This window comes from Carettochelys insculpta, chromosome 6 (assembly GCF_033958435.1).
Source record: "Carettochelys insculpta isolate YL-2023 chromosome 6, ASM3395843v1, whole genome shotgun sequence".
Classification (NCBI taxonomy): Eukaryota; Metazoa; Chordata; order Testudines; family Carettochelyidae; genus Carettochelys; species Carettochelys insculpta.
The window spans coordinates 38,871,757-38,891,165 of record NC_134142.1 but is presented as its reverse complement, the minus strand read 5'-3'; the positions used below and the strand labels follow the sequence as shown (position 1 = coordinate 38,891,165).

The 19,409-nt window shown below is 43.2% G+C and overlaps 1 protein-coding gene across 1 annotated transcript in view; it reads left to right on the top strand.

The window, feature by feature from the left end:
- TSHR (thyroid stimulating hormone receptor) overlaps window positions 1–19,409 on the top strand; it is a 126,367-nt gene that overhangs the window by 93,100 nt on the left and 13,858 nt on the right. Inside the window, exon 7 of the mRNA XM_074998778.1 lies at window positions 93–161. Coding sequence (XP_074854879.1) covers window positions 93–161 — 69 coding nt within the window. The remainder of the gene's footprint in view (window positions 1–92; window positions 162–19,409) is intronic.

Genomic DNA, 19,409 nt, shown 5'->3' with positions numbered 1-19,409 from the left:
GTCATATTGCTGGCCAGGGAAAAATAAAGTATAGTTCTCCAGGAATCTAGCTTGCATTGTGACTACTGCTAATCTAATTTATTTGTTTGCAGCAAACTCTACAACAATGGCTTCACTAAGGTCCAAGGCCATGCTTTCAATGGGACAAAGCTGGATGCTGTGTAAGTATCATCTCTGAAAGAGTTTTCTGCCTAGGCCCTTGACTGGAGGCTAAAATTCTCAGCATGGATTCAGTCTCTCCCTCTCTCTCTCTCTCTCTCTCTCTCTCTCTCTCTCTCTCTTTCTGGCTTTACTGGGCAGACTGGTAGATTAAGATATATAAAAGACAATTGTAAGTACACCTTCCCTCCCTCAGGAAATGACTGTATAGGGAACTAAAAATTGTGTGCCTGAGAAGATGTCAAAACTGAATGAAGGGAGAGACAATACATCATTAGGGTAACCATCCATCCCATTTTTGGCAGGACAGCCCCATATTTCGGGTTCCATTCTGGCATCCCAATTTATTTGCAAAAGGGACTAACTGCCCTGTATTTCACAAGGTTCACTGGCTTCCCCCACCTGGGGGAGCTGGGAGCCAGACCACATGGGGTCCACTGGATCCTGCTCACTGTTAGGAATAAGGGGATTTTGAAAGGTGCAGGTCCTTTCAAAAAGGACCTCCGGGTAGCCTCACCAAACCGCACGCTTTCGAAAGCAGCGCTTTCGAAGCACCACGGCAGGAAGCATCCTAATGCTAATGAGGCACTGAATATTCAATTCAGTGCCTCATTAGTAGTCTTTGAAATATGGCTAATTCGAAGATTTGTGCCTTTGTAGACACAGCCCAGGAGTAGGAAACAGTTGATACTGACTTTGGTACCCTTTCAACCCCCCTGCACAGCTGCAAATGTTATTGGATGTCTCCGTAAACAATAATTATATGGGCTCTTGGAATATGCTTGTACACCCTGATGCTTAGGCTGTGTCTACACTACAAAAATAACTGCAAAGTTGCTTACTTCGAAGTAAAACTTAGAAGTAAGTAACTTTGAAATTGAGAATTTACACACACCCTACTTCAAAGTTAAACTTGAAGTAGGGCACTACTCCATTCCTGGTAATGGAGTAAGGACTTTGAAGCTGGGCTCCGTACTTTGAAGTTAACTTCAAAGTAAGGGAAGATGTGTGTAGACTCTGCTGGCTACTTTGAAGTAGTGCCTAACTTCGAAGTTAAGGTCAAAGTTAGTTCCTAGTATAGATGCACATTTAGCGTTCAAACAAAAACATCACTGGAGATGGTAGTTTACAGGCCTTGAAATTGAGGTAGAAATTTTTATTATTATGTCTGTCACAGGTGCTTCTGGTCCTCAGAACAAGTGATTAATCTCAGCTCAGTTTCAATCTTTCTGAGCACAGCATATTAAGGGGAAAACAATGAGGGGCCATTTGGAAGACAGATGGAAGAGAGAAATTAGGCTTAAAAATGAAAGAACAAAAAAGACTTATTGGGTTATCTAGTCCATCCTATGAAAATTAGCGAATAGTTTCCTACAGAATTTTTCTAGTGCTTTGTGTAGGACACGTAACTCATGCTTCCCTTTTCTATCATTTGATCTCACAATTAGGTAGGTAGGACCAATTGCAGTTGGTATTTTTAGTGATGTGGACTAGGAACTGGACCGAAGCCAGCCACTCATTTCTGTCAGGCCAGAGTCATGGGAACCAACAGCTGAGCTAGCACTCTGAGCACTTCAATGCCAATTAACTACCTCACACACCTAATTAGTGGTTTTGAATGGGTTAGGCAGAATTCAAGAGGTAACTAGCCCGTTAACACAGAGGTTACAAGAAGACACAGGAAGGAAGTTTTGGATGTGGGGGAGAGGCAAGCTTGAAGAGCTGAAACCAAAAAGATCTCTGGGGGAAAGGCTGTCCCTTTTCTCCTTGGCAGAGGAGAAACTAATACTGTAATGTAGATGATATGGTCTATGAATCAAGGCAGTAATAGGGAAGCAATGCAAATGAAATATATGTGGTGGTGGTTAGCAAACCAACGTCTCTGAATAGTCTGTATAAATAAGAGGAGAAGGTTGGCAGGACATTACACACTTGCAATCCTAAAGCCGGTTCAACAACACATTGCAAGCCAAGGAGTTTTGATGTAGTAGCAAAACAACAATACCATCTTTTGTCTGACACGAACATGATGTTCAGCATATGTAAGCTGTTTTCTTTTCTGAGTAGACTCTGCAATATTGGGATATACATGACATCTTCTAGCCTCTGTGAAAAAAAGGCACTGGATCTGTTGAGAGAAACTCAAGTATTCTTTTAGTTTCACAACTGCCTTTTTTTATTTAAAGAGGCACATAGAAATGTTCAAATCAACAGAAGAATCCTACTTGTACCTGTGGTTGTCCTGAATCAGATTCCTAATAGAGAGGATGAAGCGAAAAAGGGACTGAAAGAGACATAATAGGGCTCATTACAGGGAAATACCCAATAGCTAATACCAGTTTTGGTGCTCAGCCTGTACAGGGAGAAATTATTCCAACTCTTTTATAGCAGAAGATAAGATTTTAGCAAGAGTCACAAAGTGTCTGTGAAAATCCTTAGCTTGTATTGTTCTGTTTAATTCAGTCTCTTAAGTAACCTGAAACATGAGCTGTACACACGTGGTGATGGGCACCTTTATATAAGCACCTCCAAGATATGGGAAAAAATGGAGGAAGTCCAGAGAAGTGCAACAAAATGATTAAAGGTCTAGAAAGTATGGCCTGTGAGGACGGAATAAAGTCTTGGGTTTGTTTAATCTGGAGAAAAGAAGACTGAGGCAGGACATAACATTTTTTCAAGTACATAAAAGATTTTTATAAGGAGTGTGAAAAAGTTGTTCTACTTAACTGCTGAGGATGGGACCAGATGCAAGGGACTTAAACTGCAGCAAGGGGAATTAAGGTTTGGCATTAGGAAAAAAGTTCCAAACTATCAGAGTAGTTAGTACTGGAACAAATTGCCTGTGGAGGTTGGGGAATCTCCATCACTGAAAAACATTAAGTACAGGTTAGGCAAACAGCTGTCAAGAATGATCAAGTTCAGGAGATCTCAAACTGGGATTGGGATTGTGAAGTTATGATGTTGGAGTCATGAGCACAAGCATAAAACAGAGGTCAACCGCTATAAAATATACAGTAAACTCTTGTTTAACTGAAGTCCTGTGGCATCTTATAGACTAACAGATATTTCAGATGACAAAGTGGGTCTTTGTCCACAAAAGCTGTTAGTCTATTAGGTGCCGCAGGACTTCTTGTTGTTCTCAAAGATACAGACTAACACAGCTACCTTTCTGATTCTTGTTTAACTGGTATTTGAGTAACCGGCACTCTCAAATAACTGGCATAACTCCTGTGCTCTCTCCATTCCTGTCCCCTGGTGGCAGCTGCAAGATACATTGTAATAAACTGGCAGAAATAAAATCTCATTGGTTAAGTTGGAAGTGACTCTTCTAGAGGGACATTTAGATGGTAACTGACAAACCTCACATCTTGGCATCCTGTTCCCTAAAGAAATTAAAAACAGCCGTGTTTAATCTAGCCCAATTAATCATGTAGTTAGCTAACAATTTAAATAGGTAACAGACACTGCCTCCTCTGAACCGACACCTGCCTGGTGGTGGTGCAGGCCCTGCAGGGAGCTAGCTGCCTGCTCTTGAAGGGGAAAGCTGGCAGCCGGGGAAGGGACCCACTCCAGAGCCAGCTGCAGCTCCCCCGCCATGGTGCCACCCTGTCACCCCCAAGCTGTGGAGGGCTTTGCAGACCCCTGGGTTGGGAGATGGAAGCTGCAAACCTGCCTCCTCCTGCCCAGGCCCATGGGACTCTGCATATTGTAGAATCACAAACAGAGATTTCTTCTCTTGAGACTAAAAGGGTGAGGCTGAGACAACATTAGAGTTCTTGATTGTTCAGCAGCAGAAGCACTGCATATAACAGCAGAAGCACTGCATGTAACAGCAGACCAGTTGAGACACTGCAATCAACAAAAAAATATTTTATAATTTAACACACAGGCAGAAGAGGCGATGAAGGAGGTGGCTTGTTAGGGCTATAACTGTAATAATATATGCCTTAGCTCCTCTCTCCCAAAGCAAAGATCAAAAGTGACACTGAAATAATGTTGACCAGTATGGCATTGCCATGCTTACTTGTTCAATTCTCCACTGCTACTGGCAGTGGCGCTGCCTTCACAGCTGGGCTCAGCAACTGCTGCTATCTGGCCACCTAGGCTGAAGGTAGCACCTGCTGCCAAGAGCAGTGCAGACACTGGGAAGCAGCAGCTGGAATTGGGATGCTAGTAAGTCTGCTGTGAAATGTGATATTTGCATATTTGTTAATATCACCTGTACATGTTTGCATGCATTGTGCATGCATTGTGCGTGATTGTTGAAGCCATTTTTTTTTCAATAGTACCTGTCAGGGCAGCTTGACTGCCTGCTGTCATATGCATTGCAGCATGTAAGTATAAGAGAGTGGAAGACACACACTCCAACCTTCCTCAGTTCTTTTTTGATCTCCTACGCGTTTGTCTGAGTGGAGTCAAATTTGCTGAGCTCTGGCACAAACAGTTCTGGTTCATCAAGCAATGCTGTGTGTATCATCCCATCCACCAATTGTCTCAAACCATCCCAAACTTCTGACCCAGTGTGGTGGCAGGAGCAAACAGCCTGAATATTTCACAACCACTCCACCTCAGAATGTGGTATTTGGATGGTACCAACTCTAATGAGGTTCTTCTTCATAGCATTGGTCAGTCTTTGTAACAGCAGGAGAGACTGCATTAGGCAGTGTTACTGGGCTAAGCAGAAACACTTTTTGTTCTGGGCACAACAAAAATGTGTTGTGCCAGAATCTATGGGGAGCCTTCTCACGCTAGACTACTTGCTATCTTCAAAGACATTGGGTGTTACACTCAGATTCTTGTGAATCCACTTGATGATGATCTGCACATCTTATCCCCTTATGGAAAGTTACTCCATTTTTGCACAGTGGCTAGCTACTGAATTGTGGAGAGGGCTCCTAAGAACCTTCCCAACTCTCTAAAAGATCACACTGCAGCATGATCTGAATTTGGTACTCATGGTATTAACATGTTCCCCCTTCCCTTTGAAACACTGGTAATTGTCTTTCCATGAAGGCTGCCTTCCTTTTAGCTGTCACTTGAGCAAGAAAGGTCTGTGAACTTGGAGCTATGATGGTAGACCTGCCACTTATGGTGTTCCACAAGGATAAGAGTTCCTTATGGTGTCAAGTATCAGAGGGGTAGCCGTGTTAGTCTGGATCTGAAAAAGCAACGAGGGGTCCTGTGGTACCTTATAGACTAATAGAAATGTATGAGCATAAGCTTTCGTGGGCAAAGACCCACTTCTCCAGATGCATCTATAAGGTGCCACAGGACCCCTCGTTGCTTTTTCAGTTCCTTATGCCTACAACAAAAATGTTCACCAAAGGTGATTTCACAGTTTCATCTTAACCAATATATTTGTGTACCTTTTTCTACCCAAAACTACACGTGTCTACAGAAGAACATAGATTCCATTCCTTCCACTCTTTGAGTTTGATGAACCTTGGCTTTATCCACAGAGAACAAAAACAATCAGGAAGTCTCTGAGACTGTTTATTGTGATAAAAGAGGAAATAAAGGACATACCATCTCTGCCCAGAGAATTTCCAAATGGATATCTGGCTACATTAAAATCATTCACCAGTTGTTGCAACTCCGTCCTCCCCACTGGGGTACAAACTTAGTCCAATAGAGCTCAAGGAATGACCATGGAATCTCTTAAAGACAAACTTCCTCTAGACATCTGTGAAGTAGTCACATGGAGTTCTGTCCACCCATTTGCAAAACATTACTTAAGGATTGATGCCTCCTTTTCACTGGGTATTTTTTGGCACAACCTTTCATTTCTTCTACTATTACTTAGGTACTGCTTGTCAGTCACCCACAGTTGAATATAATAGGGCCCATCACGTGAAGAAGATGTTGTTACTTACTTGTAACTGGAGGTTCTTTGAGATGTGTGATCCCTGTCTGTTATCCACTTCCCACGCTCTGTCTTCTGCCCTGACTTGAGTCTGTCAGATTAATGATGTAGAACGAACTGGAGAGACAGCTGGTCCACCATGCCTTTTATCACCATGGACAGAGCCATGAGGTAAGTGAGAGCACACACACAAACCAGCAGCAGCTATTTACAAATTCTTTCAGTCTGGGCACATGCATAAACCAGAGTGGAATACAGATAGGGGACCACCTGTGCTAAAGAACCTAACTTCCTCTTTAGCTTTTTACCTAGAGCATACTAAGCCCTTTATTTATTCAGTGCAATTCTTGATTGAAGTTTTAGACAGACTGACCAGTTTCCATTCATCCTAGATTTTCGTGTTCATTTATTTATGCTGATAGTTGGCTAGTATAATTACATCAGCTAGATTATTGGCTCATTCCACAAGGCATTGCTGGTTTTTCATGCACAAGTATGCATCATAGACATTTGTAAGGCTGTGATGACTTGTTCATTAGTCCACACTTTTGCTGCTTATTATACTGTCTCCCTTCAGCCCACAGATTCTGCCAGCTTCAGGCGAACACTGAGCTCACCCCACGTTTTATGTGCTTGTGAGTCACCTGTAGCCGAATGAGCCTGTGCCATAACTCAAAGAAACAGCTACCTACTTTTCCATAACTGTAGTTCTTTGAAATGCAGTGCACATGTACATTCCACAACCTGCCCATCTCCTCTTCTCCAGTGGAGTCTGTCCAGTATGAAGGAACCACAGGAGGAGATTGGGGTCTTTTATACTTACATGCTGTGGTGTGTGATGGTAGGCAGTGATTGGGTTGCTTCAATGAATATTGCTTAGGGAGAATTTTCTTCAACAATATGCACAGGGTACACATCCGTACAATGGAATGGACATGTGCAATACATCTTGGTGAACAACAGCTACAGAAAGACAGTAAAGCTTCTTCATTTTATGTTTTCACCAACCACTGTTTACCTTGGTGCAAACCCAGAGCCAAGATAAACACACACCATTGGTGTGTGTTGCTGTAATTAGATTTGGGAATTGTGCAATCTTCATTGTAATCATCCAGTCAGCTCTGCAAAAATGCATGTCTGATATATCTAGATACTCATTTGAATTAATGTTTAAACATTCTCTTCTTCCCCCACCTCACTGCTCAATAAATTCTCAGGCAAAAAAGCAGTAGCTGCTACAGTGCCATTTACTGGTAACATTCAACCTCGCGCTGTTGGGGAGGGAAGACACCCAGGAGAACCCATCAGTAATGTCAGCAGACCATATTCTGCAAACTGAACTCTTCATAGTGTCTCTCTCAGCTAAGTAACTGTTTGATTTGGTCTGCTCTTCTTCCTATATCCCTCTGTCGCCAGTTTTACTCTTCCCTCCCCTCCCTGTGTCTTTCCATTCTTCGATCTCACCTCTCCTATTTTCTTTTTTAATTTCATTTCTTCTTGTTTCTGATATCCTGTCATGCCATTGCCGCTGGTCCATAATTGTATTTAAAAAATTAAATTAGAATCATGAAGTTTTGGCATTGCTAATCTTCTAGACTAAGTGTTTTGAACACTGTTACTTATATCATCTCTTCATATGCTTCTCTCCTGTTGTCTCACTTACTCATCTGTCTTGTTTCAAATTAAATTACGTGCTCCTTGCCATGTGTCTTGCTACCTTCAGGACCAAGTACACTGGGGCAGCAGTCCTGATGGGGTGCTGGACATTACTATCCTATAAGTAACAATGATACTTGTTCACTGAAATGAGGACAGCTACTCATTTCAGATAAATTGCCAGATATTTTCAGTGAATAATAGGTGTTCAGTTCTTACTTGGGCTGAAAACCACTGGCCTGAATTTGAACTTTAGAGGTAAAATTATCCCATTTCTAATACTAATCTCCTGAGCCAGAAAATCCCCTTAAAACCATTAATAATTTAAAATATTATTGAGAAAAAAGATACAGACAGTGTCAATATTTCAGAATGTTTACACCTGTTTTAAAATATGTTGAAGGCAAGAATGATAAATACCATCTGTTTCATAACTCATGCCCTGGACATTGCTTTCAGCAATTCATTTGTGTGGTTCCTTCATGTAATTTATTCATGCTGGTGCAGATTCTGAGGTACAATGCAGCTTCTTTCTGCCACACTGGGGAAAGTGGAACCTCTCATGACACACGATTTACATAGCTGCCTCTCCATCATTGTCTTCCCCCTGCTCTCCACAAAAGAGATGTGTCTCGAGTAAACAGGGCATGACTGGGGCTTCTCTAAAACCTACTAATCCCTGCCTGCCATATTGTCCATTAAACTTACTGGCAGCAGGCATAAATTAGAGCAGCCTTCAGGTTATTCTAAGTTACAGTAAAGAACCAGCTCAGGAAGCAGCCATCTCAGGATCAGAAAAATGCAGAGGCTATTTTTGCATCCCCTCTGGAACTGAACTAAGGTTTTGGGCCAGTATCATGATTTATGTTCTTGCTTTCTCATGACTCATTTAATAATTTGATGGTTATATTTAAAATGTGGCTGATGGGGACATATTTTTTCCTGCTTTACTAAATTCTAGATTTACTTTAACATTAGAAGACCAAAACAAAAAAAAAGGACATATTTACATGAGGAAGCTCTGTAACCATTCCTGGTTAAAACTATACTTAGAATAACAATAAGGCTACGTCTACACTAGTCCAAAACTTCGACATGGCCATGCAAATGGCCATGTCGAAGTTTACTAATGAAGCGCTGAAATACATATTCTGTGCCTCATTAGAATGCTGGCAGCCGCAGCACTTCGAAATTGACGTGGCTTGCCGCCGCGCGGTTCGTCCAGGCAGGGCTCCTTTTCAAAAGGACCCTTGCATCTTCGAAATCCCCTAACAGCGGATAGGAATAAGGGGTTTGGAAGTTGGCAGGGTCCTTTTGAAAAGGAGCCCCGTCTGGACAAGTCGCACGGCAGTGAGCTGTGTCTATTTCAAAGTGCCGCAGCTGCCGGCATTCTAATGAGGTGCTGAATATGTATTTCATGTCTTCATTAGTAAACATTTGCATGGCCATTTCGAAGTTTTGGGCTAGTGTAGACACAGCCTAAGGGTTTTATCATAAAGGATCCTTTGGAGAAAAATGCTGAAATGCTAACACATTAAACTTTCTCATAAAGTTTTTCTGTGAAAGTTAGTTCAAAGGTCAATTACTGTAAAAGAATGCTTTGTGTTAGGTGGTTCTTTTACCTTTTCCATTTTTCATGTTTTACAGTAATGAGTTTTGTACTGATGAAGTGAGCAGATAATTTTATTTATTCCCAGAGCAGGCACAGGATGAAAATAAGCTTCCCCTCCACTGTTTATCCAGTGTGCCTTAAACCTGACACAGAGGCTGTGGGTACACTAGCCCCCCTTTCGAAAGGGGAATGCTAATGAGCCACTTCAGCAGATGCTAATGAGGCATTACCATGAATATGCAGTGCCTCATTAGGATAATGGCAGCCACACACATTTCAAAAGTGCCACTTTCGAAACGCATGCCGCTGGTGGAGATAGGGGCCTTTCGAAAGGACACCCCTCCCCCCTGGATTTTGAAAGCCCTTTCTTCCCAAAACCAAATGGGAAGAAGGGGCTTTCGAAATCTGGGAGGGTCCTTTCAAAAGTCCCCTGTCTACATCGGTGGCATGCATTTCAAAAGTGGCACTTTTGAAATGTGTGCGGCCACCCTTATGCTAACGAGGCACTTCATATTCATGCAGAGCCTCATTAGTATCTACTGAAGTGGCTTATTAGCATCCCCCTTTCGAAAGGCGGGGGCTAGTGTAGCCGTGGCCAAAGCCTATGTCTACAAGAGAAGCCTCTATTGACAGAAATCACTGCTGGAAGGGATTTCCTGGCAAAACTTCCATAGACTGATTGCATCTACACACAAAAGCACATTGAAAGAGCAATCCATTCTCTCAACAGAGAGCAGCTAGACTTTCTGTTGACAAAGTGTATTTTGCATGTAGATGCTCTGCAGCTTTTTCAACAAAAGCCCAGTTTTGCCAGAAAAGCCTCTTATGGTGACATAGCCAAAGAGAGGAGAGAGTAGCAGAAAGCTACTTGAAGAAAAATGAAAAACAAGGAGAATGTGTTTATGGAATAGGGTTTAGCGAAGTTTTTGGTTAATACTTTTTTTTCACTGAAAAGGGCTGATTTGGGACAACCAAGACATTTTGAGAATGTGTGTTAATTTCAACAAATTTTTCAGTCAAAGAAATGTGAAAACATGTTTTTTACATGTAACTTGTTATTTTAGGTGCCTAACTCCAAGTTTTAGGTGTCAGTCACAAACCTGAGGCTGAAGAGAAAGTGGTGATATTGTTACCCCATTATACCAAATATCCTGGGCTACGTCTACACGTGCACCCAACTTCGAAATAGCTTATTTCGATGTTGCGACATCGAAATAGGCTATTTCGATGAATAACGTCTACACGTCCTCCAGGGCTGGCAACGTCGATGTTCAACTTCGACGTTGCTCAGCCCAACATCAAAATAGGCACAGCGAGGGAACGTCTACACGGCAAAGTAGCACACATCGAAATAAGGGAGCCAGGCACAGCTGCAGACAGGGTCACGGGGCGGACTCAACAGCAAGTCGCTCCCTTAAAGGGCCCCTCCCAGACACACTTTCATTAAACAGTGCAAGATACACAGAGCCAACAACTAGTTGCAGACCCTGTATATGCAGCACGGACCCCCAGCTGCAGCAGCAGCAGCCAGAAGCCCTGGGCTAAGGGCTGCTGCCCACGGTGACCACAGAGCCCCGCAAGGGCTGGAGAGAGAGTATCTCTCAACCCCCCAGCTGATGGCCGCCATGGAGGACCCCGCTATTTCGATGTTGCGGGACGCGGATCGTCTACACGTCCCTACTTCGATGTTGAACGTCGAAGTAGGGCGCTATTCCCATCCCCTCATGGGGTTAGCGACTTCGACGTCTCGCCGCCTAACGTCGATTTCAACTTCGAAATAGCGCCCAACACGTGTAGACGTGACGGGCGCTATTTCGAAGTTACTGCCGCTACTTTGAAGTAGCGTGCACGTGTAGACGCAGCCCTAGTGTTTAGGGCACTTCCCTGAGATATAGAAGACCTAGGTTTGAATCGTCACTGTAGAGAAGGGACTGGAACCCAGGTGTCCTATGTAAATGGAAAAGCACTCAGAGGACTGGTAATTATGCACATATAACTACTCTTTAAAAATGAAAACCATGGATTTTATTATTGTTACATTTGGAACTGCCAGCTAAAATAAAAAAACAATTATTCACATAAACCTATTACGGAGAGTAGTTATGGGCACAATTACCAGTCCTCTGAGTACTACTACATTTATGTTCCACTAACAGTATCTATTTGTCCCATGTGATGGAGCATCTGAGTCTTTTAATCAATGGTGTCCAATGTGCCCTGAATGTTTTCATGCCCTGCATGAATGAAGTACAGGTAGAACAGTCCAAATATTGCTCCATTCCTGCTCATCACCCATGAAGACAGAACTACCTGTTGTCATTCTCATGAGCTTAGCTTGCTGTGCCAAATTTTCACTCTTTTTGTCAATACGTAGTAGTCATTTTTTTCCCTGTCAGCAAATATTCCTGATAGATTTTATTTCCTTTTCTCAACTTTTTACCAAGTGGTATATAATATTTCTCCTGTTACTGTAGGTTAGACATATCAAACCTTAAATTCTCTAGATTTCTCTTCTCCTTCTGCAGTTTCTTGTCACACAGACAGAAATAAGATCTGAAGTTCAAAGTTCAGGCTTAATCAAGCAGGCAGAACCCTAGCTGTGCATGTCGGTAGAGCCTTTCCCCACCAGTTTCTCTCTTTTCCCTTCCTTAGCAGACATAATTATAGTGTGTACCCTTGGTTCCACCTTTTATAATTTATGCTCATGTTCTGTTTTGGAGGGTCTTGGGCCTGGGAGCTGTGGTACCATCTTTTTTATATCCCATGGGAAGAGTAAGAAATGAGGTAGTGTTTCACTTTGGGACAGGCATTTCTTTGGCTTTTAGTGTTTCTTACTCCTTCCCCATCCATCCTCTGCTCTCCTCCCAAATGATTGCTTGATCAGGAGAGGAGTTGACACAAAAATGTCCTTTAGGTGTACGCTCATTTAGAACTCCCAATCTACCCAGCAATACTTTAGCTCTGTCTCTTATTGCATTTCTTTCCATCAGCTTGTGGGCCAATTGTTCTTTGTTTCGTGCATGTTTATAAGAACATGAAAAAATACAATGGTCGAACAAGAGCCAAAATCCTTTCTCAGGCAGGTATATATGCATGAATACCACATTATCATCACTAACACTCCTAATACCAATGTGTGCTCATTCTCCTAGAGCTCGGGCAACTTCAGCAGCATTTTTGCAAAGTATCTTTATAACAGCCACCTGTAAAACAGACACCTGGGAATTGATACTTGCACAAGACACTATTGTATCAGAGAAACATCAGAGCTGGAAGCATCTTTTGTCAAAGTTATGCTGTGTTCTTTATTCACGTAGATTCTGAGCTCTTTCCAGCTACATTGAATCACTGCTTGTGAGTCAGTATAATATAGACTAGCACTTGAAGACAGAAAATCATTAACTGGAATTCTTTGAGATCTTATACATTCCATGACACGTGCTCCTTCCCCTCTGCTATAACACTGGGATTCAGTGGGGAAGGAACTGACTGGCAGTTGAGCTCTCTGCTTTATATAACTTCTGTGCAGATTATAAGGGCACTCATTGCATGTGCACAGTCCTAATGGACACTGCTGGCCAAAAGACAAAAGACTCTGATACTGAGTGCATGGGGAAATCTGTGCCTCATTAATGGTTTTTATATATGCACAATGCATTTAAAAAAAATACAGGTAAGTAACTTTTTTGTTCTTAGTACATTTTTTTAGGATACAAACAAGGCTTTAATAATGTTGGTAATCCTAACTGATCACTTACCTACCCATTATCTGTTGCTTGCTTCCTGCCGGCATTGTGGTGGAAGAGAATCTGGAGATATTTAAAGGGGGGCAAGTAATGGCCTTGCAGATTAATCTGGGGAGGGCTTAGCATGTACTGGGGGGAGAATGGAAGAAGCGTGAATGTACTTTTTGGAGAAATGGACAAAGAGGCAATGGACACTGGTATTGTAGAGAAGGTGCTGGAGGAGATGATACTATAAGATAAAAATGGGTACGGAAGAGCTAATTTGTGGAGAGCAATTAAGGGAGGGACTAGAGGTTTTCATAAGATGTAGTGGAAAAAGTGAGGCTCCTGGAAAGACTCAAAGAGGTGGCATAGAGATACTTGAATAGTTTTTATTTGAAGCTTTTTCCCCAGCAGAAAATATAGCCTTTTCAAAGAATAAAATAATTTTGTAAAATGTTTCTCATTTGTCTACGTTTCACAGATTTTCAGCTACATTTCAGATTTTAAAAATGTGAATATTCATGGTTTTGGCATTTTGCCAATGCATACAATATAATGAATTATGAAGATTTGTTTTCACTTTTTTCTTTTAGCATTTTTACTTTTACCACTCTATCAGTTTTCAGTACTTCCTCAACTTCAGAAAAGCTGTGAAATGGAAAAAAATTTAAATTTTAAGTCTGCCAGTCCATAGCTCCTCAAAAGTAAACTTTTTCGAAAGTTACAAAATACCAAAGTTTTTTTAAAAAAAAATAAGATTGCAGAACAGAAAAACTGTGAAGAAGCAAGAAGCAAAAACTTTGAATAAAAATTTCACCAAAAATAATTGGAAAAATGGTGGGAAAAGTCATACCCGTTGTGATGAAAACAATTTTAGAATAGTTTTTCATTTTTTCATCCAGCTCTAGGATGTTTTGACCTGATCAGCAAGTTGGAAAGGTCATTCAAAACTGACTAGAGCTCAGTATTAGGAAGGACAAAGAGGAATAGGTTGCAGCAATCAAGATGGGCAATGATATATGTCTGGACCAAAGTTTTTAAGCAATGTGGATACAGAGAAAAAACTAGTTATTGGAAAGGGTAGGGAGGAAGCATTATTTTAGACACAGCTTGGATGTCTACAGGTGGAGATGGTGGTGTCAAGGGTGATACCTAGATAATAAACAGACATGACACCATGTATGGTGATGCTATTAACATTGACTGATATTAGTGGAAGAATGGGGTACATGAGAAGGGAGCTTTCTTAGCACAGTCCCTTAGATCAGCTGAAAATTAATAATCACTTAAAGCTATTTTTAAAAAGATAATAGGTGAAACAGGGCCTTGAAGCTTTTAATTTGGTCTTGCTTCATGATGAATTTTACTTGAGAGAAAAAGTTATAGTATACTTAACATACATATTGTATGGCCTGTTTCACAAGAAATGTAAAGAAGGACAAGGGAAGAAGTTAAGAGAGCCCTAAACACCTTGGCTGTGTCTGCACTTACAAAAACTTTGAAATGGCCATGCTAATAGCCAGATCAAAGAATACTAATGAGGTTCTTAAATGCATATTCAGTGCCTCATTAGCATGCCGCTGGCCACAGCACTTTGAAATTGCCGCATTTCGCTCCAACACAGCTCATATACAACAGGGTCCTTTTGAAAAGGACCCCACCAACATTGAAATCCCCTTATTCCTATGAGCTCATAGGAATGAAATGAATACTCAGTGCCTCATTAGTATTCTTTGATTTGGCAAAGAATTGTCATGGCCATTTCAAAGTTTTGGCCAAGTGTGGCCACCGCCTTTCACTCTAAGCAGAAATCAGGAATAAAGTTTAGTCCTCTTCCATTTAAATAAGGTATTAAATAAAACATGTTTAAACAGCTAAAATCAGTTATTTTCAGCAATTCCTGAATTCAAATGGTCCTGACTCTCATGCACTCAAACTGGCAGGCAACAATGTAGCCCACCTTCATTAAGGGATTATCATAAATATGCCTTTTGTCTCTGAGTGGCTCTGTTAAGGTTTAAAAGTCTGTCTGGTTTTTCTTGGCAGATCTGAGCTGTTGTCTTTCAAATTTGTTACTCCCAGTGGTGTCTTAAATGTCAGAGAAAAGTATTCCAAAATTGGACAAGCAGTTATTTAGTTGTACAGTGTTTTCTAGTGCTGAGGGTAAAAAGGGTTTCTCTTGTTTCAATCACAGCTAAAGTGAAGGTGTTGAAGGCCCTGATTAATCTTTAGCTCTTATTTTGTTTTTGTTTTTTTAATTTTTCAAGATACTCAATGTTAGATTTGCAGACAGGATATGAAAATGGGGGAATAACAAATAGTGAAACAGTAGGGCTATGTCTACATGGCAGGTGCTATCTCGGGATACAGCGGTATCCCTAAATAGCTGCCTGCATTTAAGTAGTGTGTCTGTTGTCTCAAAACAGTTTTCAAGATAATGGGCATGCTATTCCAGCAACCCTGTACTGCTTGCAGAAGGAGTACAGTGATGCCTCAAAATAGTGCTTTATTTCAGCATGTGACACCATTTAGGCAATGCCATGTGCCGAAATAGCCTATTTCAAAATTCTCTTGAAATAAACTATGCAATTTGATTAGTTAGAATAAGGTTCCAATCAAATCATGTTAGCACATGACTGATTTTGTTCTTATTGGAACTCATCAGACATGCACAAACTGCTGTCTGTAGCGTGATTTGAACCCAGGATGCCTTTGTCATAGTGTAGTATAAGTTGATTAGTGTAAATTGCATGGCTTATTTGACGTTAGGCTGTTATGTAAACACAGCTTCGCCCAAGACAGTAAAGCCACAGGGTCAACATTGACAAGATATGAGAATAGCTCCCATATTTCTCCATAAAGTAGGAGATAAATGGAGATACTAATGCCTAATATAGTGTCAAAAAAGATGTATGGCCTGTTTCACATGAAAGCAGATGTGAAACACAGGGTGGCACATAGGGAGTTATTTATATGTTATGTCTAACAAATAATATGTAGGAAATGTATTTCAGTGCTCGCTGTGCACTTGTGTTGTATTACTTAAGTGAAAGATTTGCACTGTTTTTCTTGACAACAGTGAGAAATATGGGCCTGTGCCTAATGGTCAGCTTTCCCATTGACTTCAATTAGGGCAAAATTAACTTCTTGATAATTATCAGTTCATAAGCATTATGGCTCGCAGACTACTTTGCACACTTTACAGCTAAGCCATCTCTGTTGTCTGCATTTTCAAGACATTATAGCACGGATGGACAAACTGCAGCTCGTGAGCCACATTTACTTAGGCTGCGTCTACATGTATCAGATCTTCTGGAAGAACACCAGCTTCTTCCGGAAGTTCTGGGTCGGGGGGCAACATGTGTAAAGCGCTCTTCTGGAAGGAATCTAGAAGAACACACCACTTCTTCTGGATCCCTAATGCTGGTTCCATAACGGCAATAGTACCTTCTTCTTCACAGATAGGAATGAACAATAGCTGTATGCATGCATGTGGAGGTTCCTTCTCATATTGCCTTCCTGAATGTCTTTCTACTGTTTTAATAACCTGAAAGTTCTTGAGCCTTTAAAAATATGACTACCTTGCAACTAAACACAAGAAGAGCTGTACTCGGTCACATCAATGGGCCACTGAGCCCATTTTCCTGTCTTCCATCAGTGGCCAATGCTAGGTTCCTCAGGCTACATTGACACAACAGCGTTATTTCAAAATAAGCTATTCCAGAAGAGGTAATATGAGAAAAATATGATGGAGGGTGCTTTTGAAAAGCAGGGTTTTCTTTTGAATGAACGCTATCTATGCTGCTTGTTTTTGTTTTTTTTTTTTTTTACGAAAACAGCACATCCAGAACAGCAAGCAGCTGTAGTTATGCAAATGCAGTGCATGATATGTAAATGAGCACCTCATTTGTGTTTCTGATTGGCTGCATTTGCATTCCCCTTCCAAAAGGGAATGTAGTGTAGAAGCATCCATTGTGTAGACCAGGGGTCGGCAACCAAAATAGCAAAAAGAGCCATTTTTTCCAGTTTGCTAACGAACTCAATAATTCAAGAGCTGCAGTACACATGAATATGAGACAGTCCTTAATAAATAATGTCAAACCATTCTTTTTGTAACCCCTGGTTTAAGAACAGTACACACGCAAGCAGTGTCTACACGTGAGTGCCCTTTCGAAAGAGTGAAAATCGAAGTTCAGCGGTCGAAATAGCAGCTGTTGAAAGGGAGCATCTGCCACCATTTTTCAGATCAGCACTTTGATCTGCTCTTTCGAACTGCTGTTGAGGTCTTTTGAAAGAGAGCATCCACATGGCTCCAAGCCCTCTTTCGAAAGAAGGGAGGCAGGAAACACTGCGGACGGGGTCCCATGACCAACAAGCCCTTCTGGGGCCACAGCCAGCCACCTCCTTTAAAGGGCCCCTCCCTCCACCCTCCCATCTGCACAAGCTGAGTGCTGCCCAGCCTTTCCCAGCCCAGCAGAGCCCACTCGTGCCCACCATGGAGGCCCAGCAACAGCTCCTGCAGGAAGATGCCCTCATCATGGACACCCTGCTGGCAGTGCTGTGCACCCTCATCGCAGCTGCACCCGAGCTTATCAGGTGGCTGGGCAGTCCCCCCGGGGCTGCAGGACTGCCCCGCAGGTGCCCTGACACCTCTGGACCCACTCCAGCAGCACTGACTGGTGGGAACGCATGGTGCTGGGGGAGTGGGGCGAGGAAAGGTGGCTGCGGAATTTCTGCATGTCGAGGCAGAGCTTCAAGGAGATCTGCCACTGGTTCTCCCCTGCACTCCAGCCCCAGGACACCTGCATGCAGCCAGCCCTCACCCTGGAGAAACAGGTCACAATTGCCATCTGGAAGCTGGCTACCCCAGACTCCTACTGCTCTGTCGGACAGCAGTTCGGAGTGGGCAAGGCTACCATCGCGGCTATACTAATGGAGGTAAGGTGGGGCCGGGTGGGGTAGGGGGCTGGGGCAAGGGGAACCCTCTGCTGCAAGGGGACAGATGGTGTGGGGGGGTTGGATGGGAGGGGGGCAGAGGGCTGAATGGTGTGGGGGCTGGATGGGAGGGGGGCAGGGGGCTGGATGGGGTCAGGGCTGGATGAGAGGGGGGCAGAACAGGCCCAAGACAGGGGGAGACGGCCGCCACACCCACACTAGAGCACACGTACCCCTTCCTTCCCTGCAGGTTGTCAGAGCCATCAATGCAATGCTGCTCCATAGGGTTATCTGCCTGGGGGATCTGGACAACACCGTCGCCAGCTTCAAGGACCTGGGCTTTCCGAACTGTATTGGCGCTTTGGATGGCACACATCCCCACCGCACCCCTCCACACAGCACCGGCCAGTACATCAACCAAAAGGGCTACCATTCGGTGGTGCTCAAGGCCCTGGTGGATGCGAGGGGCCAGTTCACCGACCTCTATGTGGGCTAGGCTGGCCGCACCCACGATGCCCAGGTCTTCTGGAACTCTGGTCTCTGCCGGTACATTGGGGCCGGCACCTTTGTCCCCCAGCGGGAGATCCTGGTGGCGGAGGACGTCACCCTGCTGCTCTGCATGGTGGCAGATGCGGCATACCCCCAGCAGCCATGGCTCATGAGGCCATACCCAGGACACCTTGACCCCACCCAGGAGGCATTCAATCAGCACCTCAACCATGCCCACAATGTGCTGGAGCGGGCCTTCAGGCACCTAACGGGGCGGTGGAGGTGCCTTCTCATACGGCTGGAGATTGGGGTCCTCAATGTGCCTCAGGTGGTGGGTGCCTGTTGCATCCTCCACAATGTCGTGGAGGGAAAGGGGGATGCCTATGTCCCTGGGGGGAGCCCTCCGGCCAGCGCTGGCTATGAGCAGCCAGGCACTTCCTCCATCCACCAGGCCCACCGGGGTGGCCACCGCATCTGGGAGGCCCTCAGGCAGGCCTTTGCCGATGGCCACCTCTGACCCCCACGCACATCCACCACCCACCGTCCACCTGAGGAGCACAGCACAGAGTGGTGAATAATAAAAGAAACGTTTATCTAACTATTTTTGTTGGTAACTGTGTACAGGGGGAACCTAACTTGGAGAGGGGTGGGGGGAACCTAACTTGGAGGGGGGCGAGGCGCTCAATCTGGGGCAGGGGTGGTGGGCCACGAGCCCCGTCAGCCCCTGGAACCTAGGGTGTATTCTCTGGCTCAATAGATTAGCTACTTTCTTTGTAATGTTTAGTAGCACTGCATTTAACATTAATCGTTCCATTGCTGTATTATGTAACTTCTTGAGTGTTCAATAAGCATTTTATGGTCATTTTTTAATTATGCAATGTGCTACTTGTCTCTCAGCATAGGACTGCTACCTGTATCTGCATTTTCTCTGGTATTTCAAGTGACTTAATGACATGGAGTGAATGGT